Raw genomic sequence first — 14,269 nt, 5'->3', positions numbered from 1 at the left:
GATCAGTCTACATGCTTAGAATACCTTTCTGAAGCCCTAGAGAACCAATCCAGATCCTTGGGGGTGGGTCCAGGAGCCGTTCTATGGTGCTCTACCCAGCATACCAGCCCAGAACCAAGCAAACCCCAGTTCAAGATCAGCTATAATGCTTTTGCCCTAACAGCTATTAGTCAAGTCGCAGATCCTAATCTGTCCTTGCCAATTGCAAGAGTGATGAAGACTCAAGTCACGCGTGGTTAGTATTTTGAGCTGATTGCATGCTTTCCTACTCTGCATTGCCGGCGTGTTGAGGAGAAAGTTCCAGACGACATTCGTGCTAGGTGTTTAATTTCAAGCTCTCATTCCACAACACACAGATCAGAGTTCAGCATGCTCTTTATTATGGAGCATAGATGACTGTATCAGATTTGTTTCCTTTGCTGCATTGGCTTTCATACATAGTAAGGTCCTTGGCATGAAATATAATCACTGAAAAAAAAAGGATATAAGTGTGAACATCAAGATATAACTTTTTAACTGCATAGTGGTAAGGAATGGTCAGGAACTGGAAGTACACCATAATAGCAGGAAAAGGCATAACTGCTCGCTCTTAGAGAAAACTTGAAGCAAATTTTTCTTTCATTGACTGGGGGGGAAGGAACCCTTGAAGGGTGTGATGAGGGATGGACCATGCTACACACGTACCCTGGTTCTTCTGTGCTTTGCTCTTGCCGCAGTTTGAGACAGGATGTTATGGATGGATTTGCAGTTTGGCAGTTCTTAAGGTGTGTGGGTGGATTTTTTTTTTATATATATTAAGTCATCTGAATACCTGAAAACATAAGATGCCTTGGAAATGAAACACAAGGAGATTTTATGGTCGACATGACATAGGAAGGTTCCTGCTTGCATGCGGTTTGTCGGTGACGGTGCATCATGTACCTTCCCCGCAGCTGCTTCTCAGTAGAGGTAATGACATGATGTGATGCTGCCTCGGGGCTCAGCAGAGCTAATCCACAATCTTACATATGTTAAATAATTAAAAATTCCTTGTAGAGTTTTCAGTGACTTAATGGTTATAGTCCAAAAAAAAAATGAAGTGGCGCTCTAGAGCAGATTTCCCCCGAGAAATGACCTAATGCTTGGAAGAATTATCTCCGGAGAGGAAAATGAGGAAGGCAGTGGCTGATGGAGTCCGAGATTGCTCTGAATGACTAGGCTTAGTTTGCTTTCATTACGTTTGTAGTTCCCTCCCTTCGCCTCATGTCTAAACACTAGGCAGCAGTACCAAAAAGCCATTAAACTAACAAGATAGGAAGACAGGGCTTCTGCATCCTTATAGATTGTCCAGGCTGCTTATTTATCTTGGGGGGGGCGGGAGAGCAAAAAAAAAAAAAAAACGTGCTCAGAGGAATTTAGTTCATTATATAAGGGGAGAATTATCAGAAGTTTCCCTGTGTAAAAATAGGCATTCGTCGCTTACATTGCCGCTACTTATGTATTCTGTATTTTATAAAAGGGGAAAATACACCCGTATTTTCACTGTTGCACGCGTGTAAAACAGAGATGTTCTGGTGTGGGGCCAACCCTTTAACATGCGTAAGTCACGGGTACATTTACTAATTTACTTGCATATTTTTACACCTGCTAATTATTTGGCGTTGTCATATTAACTATGTTTATGGTGGGAGGTCTGGGTGAACATGGAGCCGTTAAGGTTAGAGAGCCTTAAAGGAGGGTCTCTGATTTGGAAAAGGACTGGGCAAACTGTTTATTTCGCCAACGTGCATACATAAATTGGAAGTTGCACAAGTAAGCCCTGCTTTGCTTTCATGCGTGCGTAGATTTTTAAGATAGGTGTAGATGGTTTTAGTGCATTGCATGTATTTGCGCATAAGCCTACATATGCGCTTACGTTGTGGGGTAGAGATACACGTACATAATACATGTGGGTTATAAAATACTTGCATATATCTGCTCGCGACTGTGTACGAGTGCATTTGTTTAGAGTTATCCTGTACTGTATAAATATTAAAAAAAAAACAAAAAAACATCCGAATCTTGCAGATCTCTTAATCCTAGCAGCAACATGGAAGCATACTTTTGGTTAAGGTGAAATGAATTTCTTCATTATTTTTGCAATTGTGACATTTTTATTTATTTATTTATTTAGAATTTTTATATACCGACATTCTTGTTTGCCAACCGTGATGGTTGTGGCTGCAATACTGAGGACGAGAGTTTTTAAGTTTTTCAGATGATAAAAACAAAAGTTCCCTGCAACTTCTAACAAGAAAAGCAACAAATAAATCGTCGGGCCTCTCAAGTCGTAGGTGCCAACGGGTTTGCAGGCTTTTTACAATCACTTTGTCTTACACGTCGGCACCAAGTGACTACAGCCGAAAACCGGATATGGTTTTGATGGAAAAAAGACTGGGGGTTGTAATATAGACTGAGAAAAGTAGTGATCCAGAGAGAGATCAAGGTTTGGGATTTGAAAGAAATGATTTTTTTTTTAATATCAATTACGGTTTCATAATTGGCTATTGACTCAGGATGCTTCTTTCACAGATTGCCTCAGACAGACTTGATGGGCTTGTTTCATCAGTTCCTGTAATGTGACTTATCCGCATAGAATTCCAGAGCCCGAGAACTAGAATTATTTATTGTCTAATTTAGAAGGGACAAAAAAAAATCAAAGTTCTAACCAACAATTGGTTTTCAGAGCATTAGTAATATTGGAGATCAGCTAACGGGTGAAAACGTGAGGGAGGAATTTACGTGGAAAAGTAGGCATTCAGAAATGTACCGATAAGTCAATTCTTCACAACCTGTATGAGCTTTTAATTAAACAATTATCCAGATTTAAATGTTATGGAATCTCTTCTTTAATTTTTTTTTTTTTTAGGTTTGAGCTTATAATTTACTTAAAATTATACTGTACTGACCATGCCTCCCTGTTTGGACCAAATCTGATTTACATTTAATGTTTTAGATACTCTTTATATGCTCAAGCTTTTTATTATTATTTTTAACAGTTATGCCTATTAATGCTTCGAGGAGAATTTTCCAAAGCCGTTTGCCCTGGTAAGAGGACAGTCTGAAGAATGCGCAACCCGTACATGGGTAAAAGGAGGCACAGGGGATCAACGGTGCACGTATTTCTACAAAGGAGGCGGGCTCGGAGGCGGGGCTTGGGCGGGAGAGACCACACGGCGCGCGCGCGAAGCTTTACCATTTCAGAACTACCTGCAGAGTTTGCAGCGAGGAAATTACCCCCACAGGAAAAGCAGGTGCAAATCTTTGGGTGGGGAAAATACCCGAGTGAAGGTATGGGTGCCCGCGGAATTTAAACTAGCTGCACAGTTTTGAAAATTGACCCATAATGACTTTTTTTTTTCCTACAATATGTCTGGCTGTACAGTCTACCAATTTTTGGTTAAATATCCCAGCCTGTGAAATGTCATTTAGTTTGACTTTTTTTTTTTTCCAAATGTTTATTAAACATTTCGAAGCAGTGTCTTCCAACATCCAGTGATTGAAGGAGACCTTCATTTACGCTCCTGTGCACCGATAAATGCGGGTTGATTTAATCAGTTTTTATAACAGTGGGTGTAAACATGGGCCTGTCGAGGTCCCATGCTAAGCCTGCTGTGCCCAGTAATGATATTTTTTTTAAATTTAATAAAACCTTTTTAGTAACTGGCATCTGCTTCTCTGGGCTCCATTTCATGAGTAATTTTAATGCTATTACTCGAGCTGAGAGAAATCCTTGCCACCATCTGTCCTGAGAAGCTATCGGTGGGCATCGACATCTGAGAGGGTTCCCTGGGGGTGACTGGATTTCCAGTTGCTACACGGTCTAAGAGGTTTTGTGTGCCTTATGACTTTAGATGCATTTTGTGTAGAAAAGCTCTTCGGTTGCTCTGACTGTTCAGCCAGACAAAAATACAAATGTAAACTTGTGTTTGCAATTAGGTGCAAGTGGGAAGAGCAAACATACCGTGAACACATTTACCTTTTTAAGTTCAAGCTCATGAAACCTGCAAAACATTCACTTAAAAGCAAGTGCATCTAGCATTCGAGGTTAAAAAAAGAAAATGGAGCAATGCTAGTTGAATGTTTATGAAGCCAAACTATATCTCGGTTTTAACATTGCGCCTTTCACTTCTCTCGCATGTCTAATGACCGATTTTGATCTGTCACTGAAACTGTGCTCTGTAGAGCTTACCAAAGTTCTTAGGACAGCAAGTATGTAAGTCCTTAATTCACTTTATTAAAGACCTCTGCATGTGTCTGAGGCCAGTAAGCACTGAGTGGAACAATGCTGTCTGTCTTTGGGTTAAAGAGACCTGTGAGCCTTATGCAAATGGAAAGCCCTATTTAATAAGTTAACTTCTGTTTAGCTGTGCTTCTCCTAGGACATGGATGACATTGGATGGAGCCCGGCATGGAAAACGTTTGTCAGAGTTTCTAGAACTTTGACTGGCACACTGAGCATGCCCAGCAATGCCACTGTGCACGTGGGGTCCCCTTCAGCCTCTTTCTTTCCGCGAAGTGTTGCCTCGTGGTTGTGGAGCTCTGCTCTTTGAGTGATTTTTCTCTTTTTTTTTTTCTGGGCCGGGTCCCCCTTCTCCCGCCGGCACTTCGATAGGGCGGCTTGGTAGGTTTTCCCCTTCCTTGCAGTCGATTCCCAACAGTGCCGTTCCTCTGTGACTGCCAGTCATCGACCGCTCGCTGGCTCTCTTTTCATGGCATCGTCGGGTTTTCGCCGATGCCCGCGGTCCATGTCCATTTCGGATCCACATGAGGTCTGTATCCTGTGCCTGGGAGCGTCTCACAATGTCCGGGGATGTTGTCTGTGCGATCAAATGACCCCCAAGAGTCGTCTGGCTCTGTTAGACAAAATGGAGAAGCTCTTCGGATCCAGAAAAATCTGATCCTTCTACTCCGGCATCAGGCACTTCGATTCCCAGAGGCCATGGGGAACCGATGGATGTGGGTCCATTGGTGTCTACTTCTCCGAGACCTTCTCAGGAGCAAGGGACCAGGGATAGGCCCTTTTCAGCATTGTCATGCTCCAGGATCTCAGGTTTGTTCCCATCCTTGATGCCGGGGAAAGACCAGGCTGAGGACCATGGGAAACCTTGGAAACATCATCACCAGTCACAGTTGTCGCATGCCACCAGACCAGGGGTGGCTCTGGTGTCCATCGTGATGCCCCCCAAAGAGATCCCATGGAAAGGAGACATCGGCCTCCATTGTACCTGGGAATCCTAGGTGTTCCCTACCAATATTGGTGCCAGGTACCGAGCTTCCCTGGGGCTCCGGAAAGGCTCTGATTACACCTCTTCCTCTTCCCCCTTCAGTCCTTGCTTCGATGGACTTCCAGAAGGAACTGGACCATAGGGTGCAACAGGCGGTGCTCCGAGCCCTTCAAGGTATCAAACCGCCGGCTCCAGTGTCCAAGTCTGCCCCTACGATGCTAGCGCTCCTGCTGGAGTGCCTCGATGTCCTCTTGGGCATCCTGCCCATGCAGCTGCTTCCAGCGCCCAGAGGTCCCTCTACCCCAATGGCCACCGAGTCGTCCTCCCTCTGGAGTCATCCCCATTGTGGGTTTCTTGGAGGATGATGTTTCCCAATAGAGCGCACCATTGTGGGCTCTGGTACTGTGTCTAGTCCAGCCCCCTGGCCTTTGGGGACCTCAGTGCCCTTGATGCTGTTGAGGCTGTTGGTGCCATCAGTACCGGATCCGAGTGGCTTGGACAGGGGGCCCACAGAGGACTTCAATGAAGACGACGCCCCGTATGATCCCTGGGGGAATGATGCAGCAGAATCTTCCTCACAGGACTCCAGAGACCTTCCCTTGTATCCATCCCCTCCGGACGAGAGGTGCTGGTCCTCGCCAGAGGATCTGACCTTGCCGCCTTTGTGCAGGCGATGGCTGGGTCCATGCCCTTCCAGATCCTTATGGAAGAGGTTGCATGTCATAAGATGCTGGAGGTCCTCCAGTTCATTGATGCCCCAAAGGAGGTCTTGGCTATCCCATCCATGACATATTTAAGGAATTACTCCTCAGGATGTGGGAGCACCCCTGTCTCGGTGCCTCTGGTGAACCGTAAGACAAATGCAGTCTACTTGGTTCAAATGGCCTTGGATTTGAGAGGTGTCAGTTCCCACACCAGACAGTGGTGGTGGAGTCTGCCCTCAAGAAGGCCAAGAGTTCCCGTACACAGGATCACCTGGATCACTGCCTACCACTGTACATGACCCAGTACACTCGTAATCTCTGGAAGCGGGTTCAGGAGTTGGCTGAATGCCTTCCCCAGCAGCAGCAAGAGGCCTTCCTGTCCGATGCCCAGCAAGGCTTGGAGTGTGGCAAACACAAGATGCGTTCCACCTATGAGACAGCAGCTACGGTGGCGGTGGCAGGCATTGAGGCCCATAGGATAGCGTGGTTCCAAGCATCAGACCTCTGGCTGGAAGTCCAAGATAAGCTAGCCAACCTGCCCTATACTGGAGAGAACCTGTTTGGAGACAAGGTGCGAGATGCTGTGGCTCAATTAAAAGATCCATCATGAGACCCTCCAGCATCTCTCTGCTGGTACTTTGGACCCTCTGTCAGGAAGTCCTTGCGTCAAAGCGGCAGGAGGTCCTTTTATTATCGCCAGAGGAAATATTATCCTATGGCCTTGCATGCTTGTATGCCAAGAGTGGGTTCTAGGGGTCACTCGAGACAGCAGCGGACCCCAGGACTCAGCCGGCTCCCAGCAAAGCCCCACTATGGGGTTTTGACTGGCCCCCAAGGGAGCATAAGCCCCGTGACCGTACCCTCGACTACAGTCCTTTCAGGACCAGTGGCTACAGATCACCTCTGGACCAGTGGGTCCTAGCTATCATCTGTCGAGGGTATCTGTTAAACTTGAATGTGTCCCCATGGACTCTTCCCGCTCCCCCCCCCCCCCCGACTCGACGTGAGGATCACACGCCACATCAGGAAGTCCTTTGGACAGAGTTTTCCACTATTGTAACGGTGGGAGCAATAGAACCGTTACAATCAGCGGGGACTGGGATTTACACCAAATTTCCTGATTCCAACGAAAACAGGGGGGCTGTGTCCCCATATTAGATCTGAGGACCTTGAAACAAATATCTGAGAAAGAGAAAAGTTCCGGATGGTCTCACTGGGCACCCTGATTCCCCTCCTGCAATGAGGGGACTGGCTTGCTTCCCTTGACCTAAAGGACACGTAAGCTCATATAGGGATTTATCCTGGCCACAGGAAAGTACCTACGGTTCCTTGTGAGCGACAGTCCACTTCCAATGCAAGGTGTTGCCATTCGGCCTCGCTTTGGCCCCACGGGTCTTCACCAAGTGCCTGGCAGTAAGGGGTGCACTACCTCCGCCACCTATGGGTGCACGTTTTCCCCTACTTAGATGACTGGTTGATCAAGAGCGCCATGCGCGAAAGGGCGCTTCACTCCCTGTGCCTAACTATTTCGGGTGCTGGAATCCCTCGGGTTTATCAATTACCCGAAATCCATCTTACCGCGTCGATCAGTTGGACTTCATAGGAGCCTGCCTGGATACGACCCAGGCCTTGGCCTTTCTTCCTCGCGACCGGGCGCTTGCTCGGTCTCTGGCGAGAGTGGTCCGAAGGGTTCTGGCCCAACTGCTGCTTCGTTTACTGGGCCACATGGCCGCTCGGTCCGTGTTACCTCACTTACACACGTGGAGCGCGCGGTGGCAGCAAAGCCTCCCATGCCAGGGGAAGGCAGCTCCGGTCCCCAAGTGCCGCAGGTCAGTTGGGGTTTCTCAGGATCCAATGACAAATATGCAGGAGGTGCAGGCACGTCCAGTGCGGATGTCCGGAAAACCTCAGCCAGGGTGTGGCGCTCGAGGGCCAGAATTGTCTGCCCCTGCTTGGAGCGGAGGTCTGGAGAACCATCAAGCTGAGGAGCAGCATCCAGGGCAAACCTTCGATAGCCGGCTACTTACCAAGAATGGACACCGGGCGGATTGCAATAAATTTAAAACAGGCAATAGTTCAGTAGTGTAGTGGCTAAAATGGTAAGCAAATATCTTCAGAGCAGAGTTGGCCAAGTTCTTAGAAAAACACGGAGATCTGTGGCTAATGGTCATGGAATTATTTATTTGTTCTATTTATAAACTGCCATTTCAAACGAGTCTCTAGGCAGGTTTACAATAACATGAAACATTATGTTCCAGGGAAAAGAGCTGCCGGCTGCATTTAGGGGGTGGAAAAAAATGATTTTCTTATTGTACTGATGATGATGTGTTGACATACAAGGATATTTTGCCTTCCCCTGGATTAACTGTCTAGAGCAGTGGTCCCCAACCTTTTTTGCCCCAGGGACCGGCTTCAAGCAAGACCATTTTTCCATGGCCCGGCAGGGTGGGGTGGGGATTTGGTTATATGGGGGTGGGGTTATGGAGGGGTTGGATTTTTAGTGCATACTTATTTAATTATGACATTTATAATGTGAATGTGACTCAACTCGCCATAGGTTCAGAATGAGTGAGAGCACTGGGCTTGTTTCCCTTGTTTTCCAAACTTCACACCTCTCTCCTCCACCTGACGCCTTCCCTCTCATGACCTCCGGGGCCGCACGGGCAGGAAGGAGGAGGAGCACCTGCACGTTTAGACGCGACCTTTTTCTTCAGGCCGTGGTGACGTGAGCTCCACCATGGCCCTGCTGATCTTGCTGTGTGTATCCGGCACACAGCACAGCAGTAGTTCACCACTCAGCCGTCAGTGGGATGAGGTCCACCAGCAGCCATCGGCGGCTCAGCGCCCCCCTAATGCTTGGCTCCCTAGGCGATCGCCTAGTTCACCTAGTGCTTCCACTGGCCCTGGGCAGCAGGCAGCATCTACCCCACAAAGTGTGCTCTGAGCTGCCGCAGAGCAGAGCACACTGTCAGTGTTTAGTGCTGGTCTGCGGCGGCACCGCGGACCGGCAAAAAACCCCCAACGGGCCCGGTCCTGGTCCGTGGACCGGTGGTTGGGGACCCCTGCTCTAGAGAGTCAATGTGTGTAATGGTCATTTCAATGTTTAAGTAACAATTATTTAAAATATACAATGCTTATAGCTTACATGGGCTAAAATTATCCTTCAGACTTCAACTTTAAAAAAAAAAAAAAAGAAAAGGCAGATATTGTAAGCTATTGCTAATATTCTTATGCCAATTTATAAAAATAGAAAAAAAATGTAACGGCTTTTCGGACATGCAAGTCAGCAGCTCCAAGAAGTTGTATCCCCTGCAGCAAGTGACGCGTGTCCTTCCACGCTATGCATGTCACTTTTTTTTTTTTTTTCCCCCAGACTGTTCTTGCCTCCAAAGTGTAACTTCTCACCGTGGGGTTCTTTGGCGGCGTTCTAATAGTAAGATAGGCAGGGTTAAAGCATATCGCGCATACCTGGTAACCAGTTGTCTGGTTAGTTCCAGCTTGTCTGTCTGGGATATTCTTTCGTACGCTCACTCTGTGTGTGTTTGCATGTGCACGGTTTCCTCCGTGTAGCTGCTCCATCACTGTTTGTTTTTAGATTTTTTTTTTTCCCATCAGAATACATAATTCTGGCAAAGTGACTTTGCTGGACAATAAACAGACCTCTGAACCATCACAATCTGTGGAAAAAACCAAAACAAAATAAATGCCCCAAACAAGTTGTCTGGTACGTGAAGACAAACTTTAAAATGTCTCTGGACAATTTCAGACTATGCAATGAGCCTTTTTGTACCAAAAAATGATCAACCTTTGATCTGAAAGCTTAAACAGATGTTGAGAATGACCTGAATGTTTTCTCGGGATTAAGCCATTTTAGTCTTCCGGCCGACTACATGCAACACATTCCAAAAGAAATTTGTCCAGCATGATCATATTTCATTTTGTCAGCCTGTGCTGAAGTTCTAGTAACCCCCCCTTCCCCCTTCCACTCAACCTAGAACAGCTGGAAAAAAAATCTATGAATTATTAGGCAGGGGCTACTGCAACATCTAATTCCCAAGATGAAGACTTGGTCATCATTCTGGAAGGCGCTCAAGTAGGCCTGGAAGCGTTGATATGAGCAAACATGTCAACAGCAGATATATATTGCCCAAATAACACACTGCATGAAAGGAACACGCCGTTACAGCCGTCTGTGAATGTACCAAGTCCTGGCACTTAGCAAGGACTGGCCACACACGAGAGACATCTGCTTCTGCTCCATTCTGAGGAGTGAGTTAGCTGGCGTCAGTCGCTGCCTACTTCAAGAATAGTCTCGGGGAAGGTGGCGTTCATACAGCATGGCCCAGTTCCGACTGTTTCCAAGGCTTGAACATAAACTTGTATTGTAGCTTTTTAATCTTGACTTGTTGCTTTCTATGCTGCTTGATTTAAAGGCGGCATAAACTGCAGTTAATATACCACATCTCTAAGTAAGGGGGGGAGGAGGTTTCTCCCTCCGTCCCTGGGAGCATAATTTTCAAAGCTGCTAGAACACCGTGTACAAAAAAGGGCTTTGTTAGATTTTGCCATTTTTGGATGTAATCTTCTCATTCCTCCTGCTTAGTGGCATAATAATTTTAAGTTCTTACTTGTCTGTGACTTTCTTCCAACTCCTACAGCCGGTAAAGCTAACGTGATGGGTAGGTGTCCAGGGTACACCAGTGTAAAGGTTCTTGTGCACAAAGTTAATTTTAAAGCACTTGGGAGGCCCCGCTCTGGCTGGAAGGCTATTTTTAAAGTTGTGCTACTGTCGTGTCTTAGTAGACATGGTTTTGTAACTTAAAGGCTTTTACTCTAGGATATCATTGCTCACAGGGCAGTATCTTCAAATGCGTTTCTTTTCCAGTGACTGTTGGCATATCTTTTGCGAATATTTTTAAATTGGGAGGAGTAGCCTAATGGTTAGAGGAAAGCCAGGTTTCAAATCCTGCTGCTGCTAGACACCTTGGGCCTCGCGTGCAAACTTAGGCCCTCCGTTTACTCATCATTTTTCCTGTAGACGCGGAGTGGGAGAAAATCCTTTGTGAGCCCTCCGGGGACAGGGAATACCTGCAGTGCCTGAATGAAAATCAGAATGTAAATCAGAGAGAGAAATTTGGATTTTGGGGGTGCAGAATTGTCATTTTGGTAGAATTAACAGAAGAGAGTGGACTGGTGCTCCTGTTTCAGAAACAAGTCCTGAGATTTTTTTGGGGTCTGAACCCACCAAATAATTTTCTTGCTCTGGTAAGCTTCCTTGCCGTTTGATGGTTGGCGAACGGTTTCTTTGAACGTGGCCCAGCCACGTAACCTGCTGAAGAAATGTGACCTCTCCTGTCATCTTGGGTCTGAGAGAGAGATGCCCTCGCACGTATCGCAGGCACAAAAAATACAGGATTCAGACTGTGTCCACTGGAGCCAAGGACTCCAATATTGTATGGTGACCCTTGCTCTGAATGTTCCCACGGAAGCAACAGTGGCTTTTCTGGGGTTTTTTTTGCCTTTTGGAAGTAAACTTCTTTCAGATGTGGCACGAAGGTCATTCTTGATTCTAATTCATTTATCTGTACGAAGAATATTGGGTCTTGGATTAATTGGATGCAAAACCCCGTTTGCATTTTGTTTTGCAGCAAAGGAGCAAATTCACACACGAAAGTATTTTGGAAGCACAAAATCTGATCAACAGGAGTTTGGCTAGAAATACATGCAGGTTTTGGATCCTGTTGTCTTGGTCCCATGCGGGGCCATCCCAATGATACCACTGCTCGCTTGCATGTGGCAGACCTGCGTCAGAATACCTGGCCTGCCGAGGCTGGGGATGCAGCAGAAACGCCACTCCCAGCCCTTAGAGGGGAGGGAGTTGTAGTCGATCAACGGAGACATCTATTGGTCAGACTTGGGACTGTCAATTGGGGCTGTTGGTTTGTGCCTCTCCCCCCTACCCCCTGGCCGAGGACACTTGTTGCAGTGGCTGGGCTGAGTTTAGAGGGAGAGAGAAACAACTTTTTTTTTTTGGTGTAATAAAAGCTCAGGGTAGTTGCAAACGAGGGCTCATGGCATTGGTTCTAATTGTGCCGAAAGCCAATAAAAGGAGCAAGTGGAAACTGCTGGTGGTACCTACCCCACTGCCTCCAGAAATAATAATAAAAAATATTACTGTCCAGAGATAGGAGTCTCAATAAGTGTCCAATGAGAACCAGGTGATTTTAATTAAAAACATGATGGCAGAAAAAGACTGTGTATGGCCCATCCGCCCAATTAACTTAGCTTTATAATTGCAGCTCATTTAGCCTTGCCGCATGGAATTCTGAATGATGGACCCTGCTTTGATTTGTAATCCAAGATCACACTGCTCTTACTCCTCTCAAGTTAGAGATCGCCTGGGATAAAAAATATTAAAAGCAGAGGAAGCCGTGTTCGTAGCCTGCGGACACACAGCAGAGAGCACGGTGGGACTTTGCCTGCTGCGTATGTGTTCATGATGCATGGACGGTCCTGTATGGTTTCGTTTATTGGGTAAACTTTCAGTGAAGCTCCTAACCTGTTGGGCCTGCGCAGAGCACAGCGACTTTCAAACGCATCACAAACCGCCTGCGAGGATGTAGGAAATTGGTTAGTTACGCGGGTAAATGCTCGCTCTAGGTTTCCAGGTCAGTCAGAACCTTCACTTGCAATGGTCTGGAATCCTTTCTTTCTCCCCTCCTGTTCCTTTTTTTTTTTTTTTTTTTTTTTAACCTCTTCCATGTAGCTCAGCAATTGTGGTCTCCATCTTTGGCTGGGGCAGGGAGCTCTCTGGCCGATCGGTGACGCTGGGACTGTCTCCCCTCCAGGGACTGTGAACGTGCTCAAAGCATCCCTAGCCCTGGCTGACTCGGAGCAGAGACTTTATTACCCAAAAAAACACAGATGAATTCAGTCCATAAAGAATTTATTTGACGTGGCCTGGCAAGTTACTTACAGAAGGATCACAAGACAGTTATTCTTTTTTTTTTTTAAGAGGTTAGTGCATGTGTAATAAACTTCCATTGAAGGCTGTGCTTGCATCTTAGCTTCTAAAGATAAACTTCTGTATTGCACAGTGTCCAGGCACACATGAGCTTTTTATATTGACATGTTTATTAGTTAAAGGGGAATTTTTAAAGTAAAGAGCTGGCCCAATTTATTTTCAAAAGCAAAAGTACAATTTTTTTTTTTTTTAAAGACATTGTGGTCTTTCCATTTCTCAATCAAATCACTCTGTTTCCGTTCAGCAGTATTTATTTGTTTTAGTGTCCTGTGAAGTTTTTGCGTGCCACCTGTTACATTTCATGCCTCTGCTGTGGGGTAGGATTGTGCCACGTTTACTGTTTGTTGCCTCTAACCTTATATTCTTGGCAGTCAGACGGCAGTATGTTCTGAAAGTTTTTTATGGCAATTGTAACGTGCATTGCCTTCGATGGAGAAATTAGACCTATAACCATATTTAAAAAAAAAAAATCTCTCAGCGTAAGAATGATGGACTCTCTGTGAGCGTTGCAGCAGACAGTCCGTATAGCAGCAGTGCCTTCTGCATGACCTCTTAAGTCAGTTTGAGAGGTTTTCAGAAATTGCATTTATTTTTTCCATATATTAAATACGGACTTTTCCTTTTAATCAAAAACAAAGAAATCTTCCAGGTAGCAGTAGACCATAACCGTGCAGTGTTGTTAATTAGTGGCGCAGCTATAGTTGGCATGAGCTAGTTTGTAATGTCATAAGCCGTCTGAGGTTGGACTTTGAAGGTTATAGGTTCAGGTCCCTCATAGAGTGGGCCTGGAATGATGTGATGTGCTTACATGGAAATGCAATAAAGACCTACCAAAATAAAGTTAGTTAAGAGAACTAGCAGAGTTGTTCGGTAGATGGTTTAGCTGTATTAGGTTTACAAATATTTAAAGAAGCAAGTGTTGTTGCCCTCTAAGATCTCTTACTCAGGAAATGTTATTTATTTTAATATCATTTTTTTTATTGAGAAGACTGTTTAGCATGTGGGGGGATTTTTTTTTTTTTGTCTCTTCAGAAAAAGAGCCGAGAAGAGACGTGTGGAGAAGGAAGCGGTGTGGAGATCCTGGAGAACAGGCCGTACACGGATGGGCCGGGAGGCTCTGGGCAGTATACTCGGAAAGTGTACCATATTGGTATGCACATACCCAGCTGGTTTCGGTCTATACTGCCAAAGGCAGCATTAAGAGTCGAGGAAGAGTCGTGGAATGCATATCCTTACACAAGGACAAGGTACGGTCTCTCTGCATGTGTGCGCTGCAAACCAGCGGTGCAGGCTCA

At 45.9% G+C, this 14,269-nt stretch overlaps 1 protein-coding gene across 10 annotated transcripts in view; it reads left to right on the top strand.

Annotated features, from left to right (window-relative positions):
• PITPNM2 (phosphatidylinositol transfer protein membrane associated 2) overlaps nt 1–14,269 on the top strand; it is a 316,237-nt gene that overhangs the window by 155,211 nt on the left and 146,757 nt on the right. For all 10 annotated transcript variants that reach the window (XM_029571362.1, XM_029571365.1, XM_029571370.1 and 7 more), the window contains one exon: nt 14,007–14,221. In XM_029571362.1, coding sequence (XP_029427222.1) covers nt 14,007–14,221 — 215 coding nt within the window. The remainder of the gene's footprint in view (nt 1–14,006; nt 14,222–14,269) is intronic.

Source organism: Rhinatrema bivittatum, chromosome 11 (assembly GCF_901001135.1).
Source record: "Rhinatrema bivittatum chromosome 11, aRhiBiv1.1, whole genome shotgun sequence".
Taxonomy (NCBI): Eukaryota; Metazoa; Chordata; class Amphibia; order Gymnophiona; family Rhinatrematidae; genus Rhinatrema; species Rhinatrema bivittatum.
This window is presented reverse-complemented; position numbering and strand designations above follow the sequence as displayed.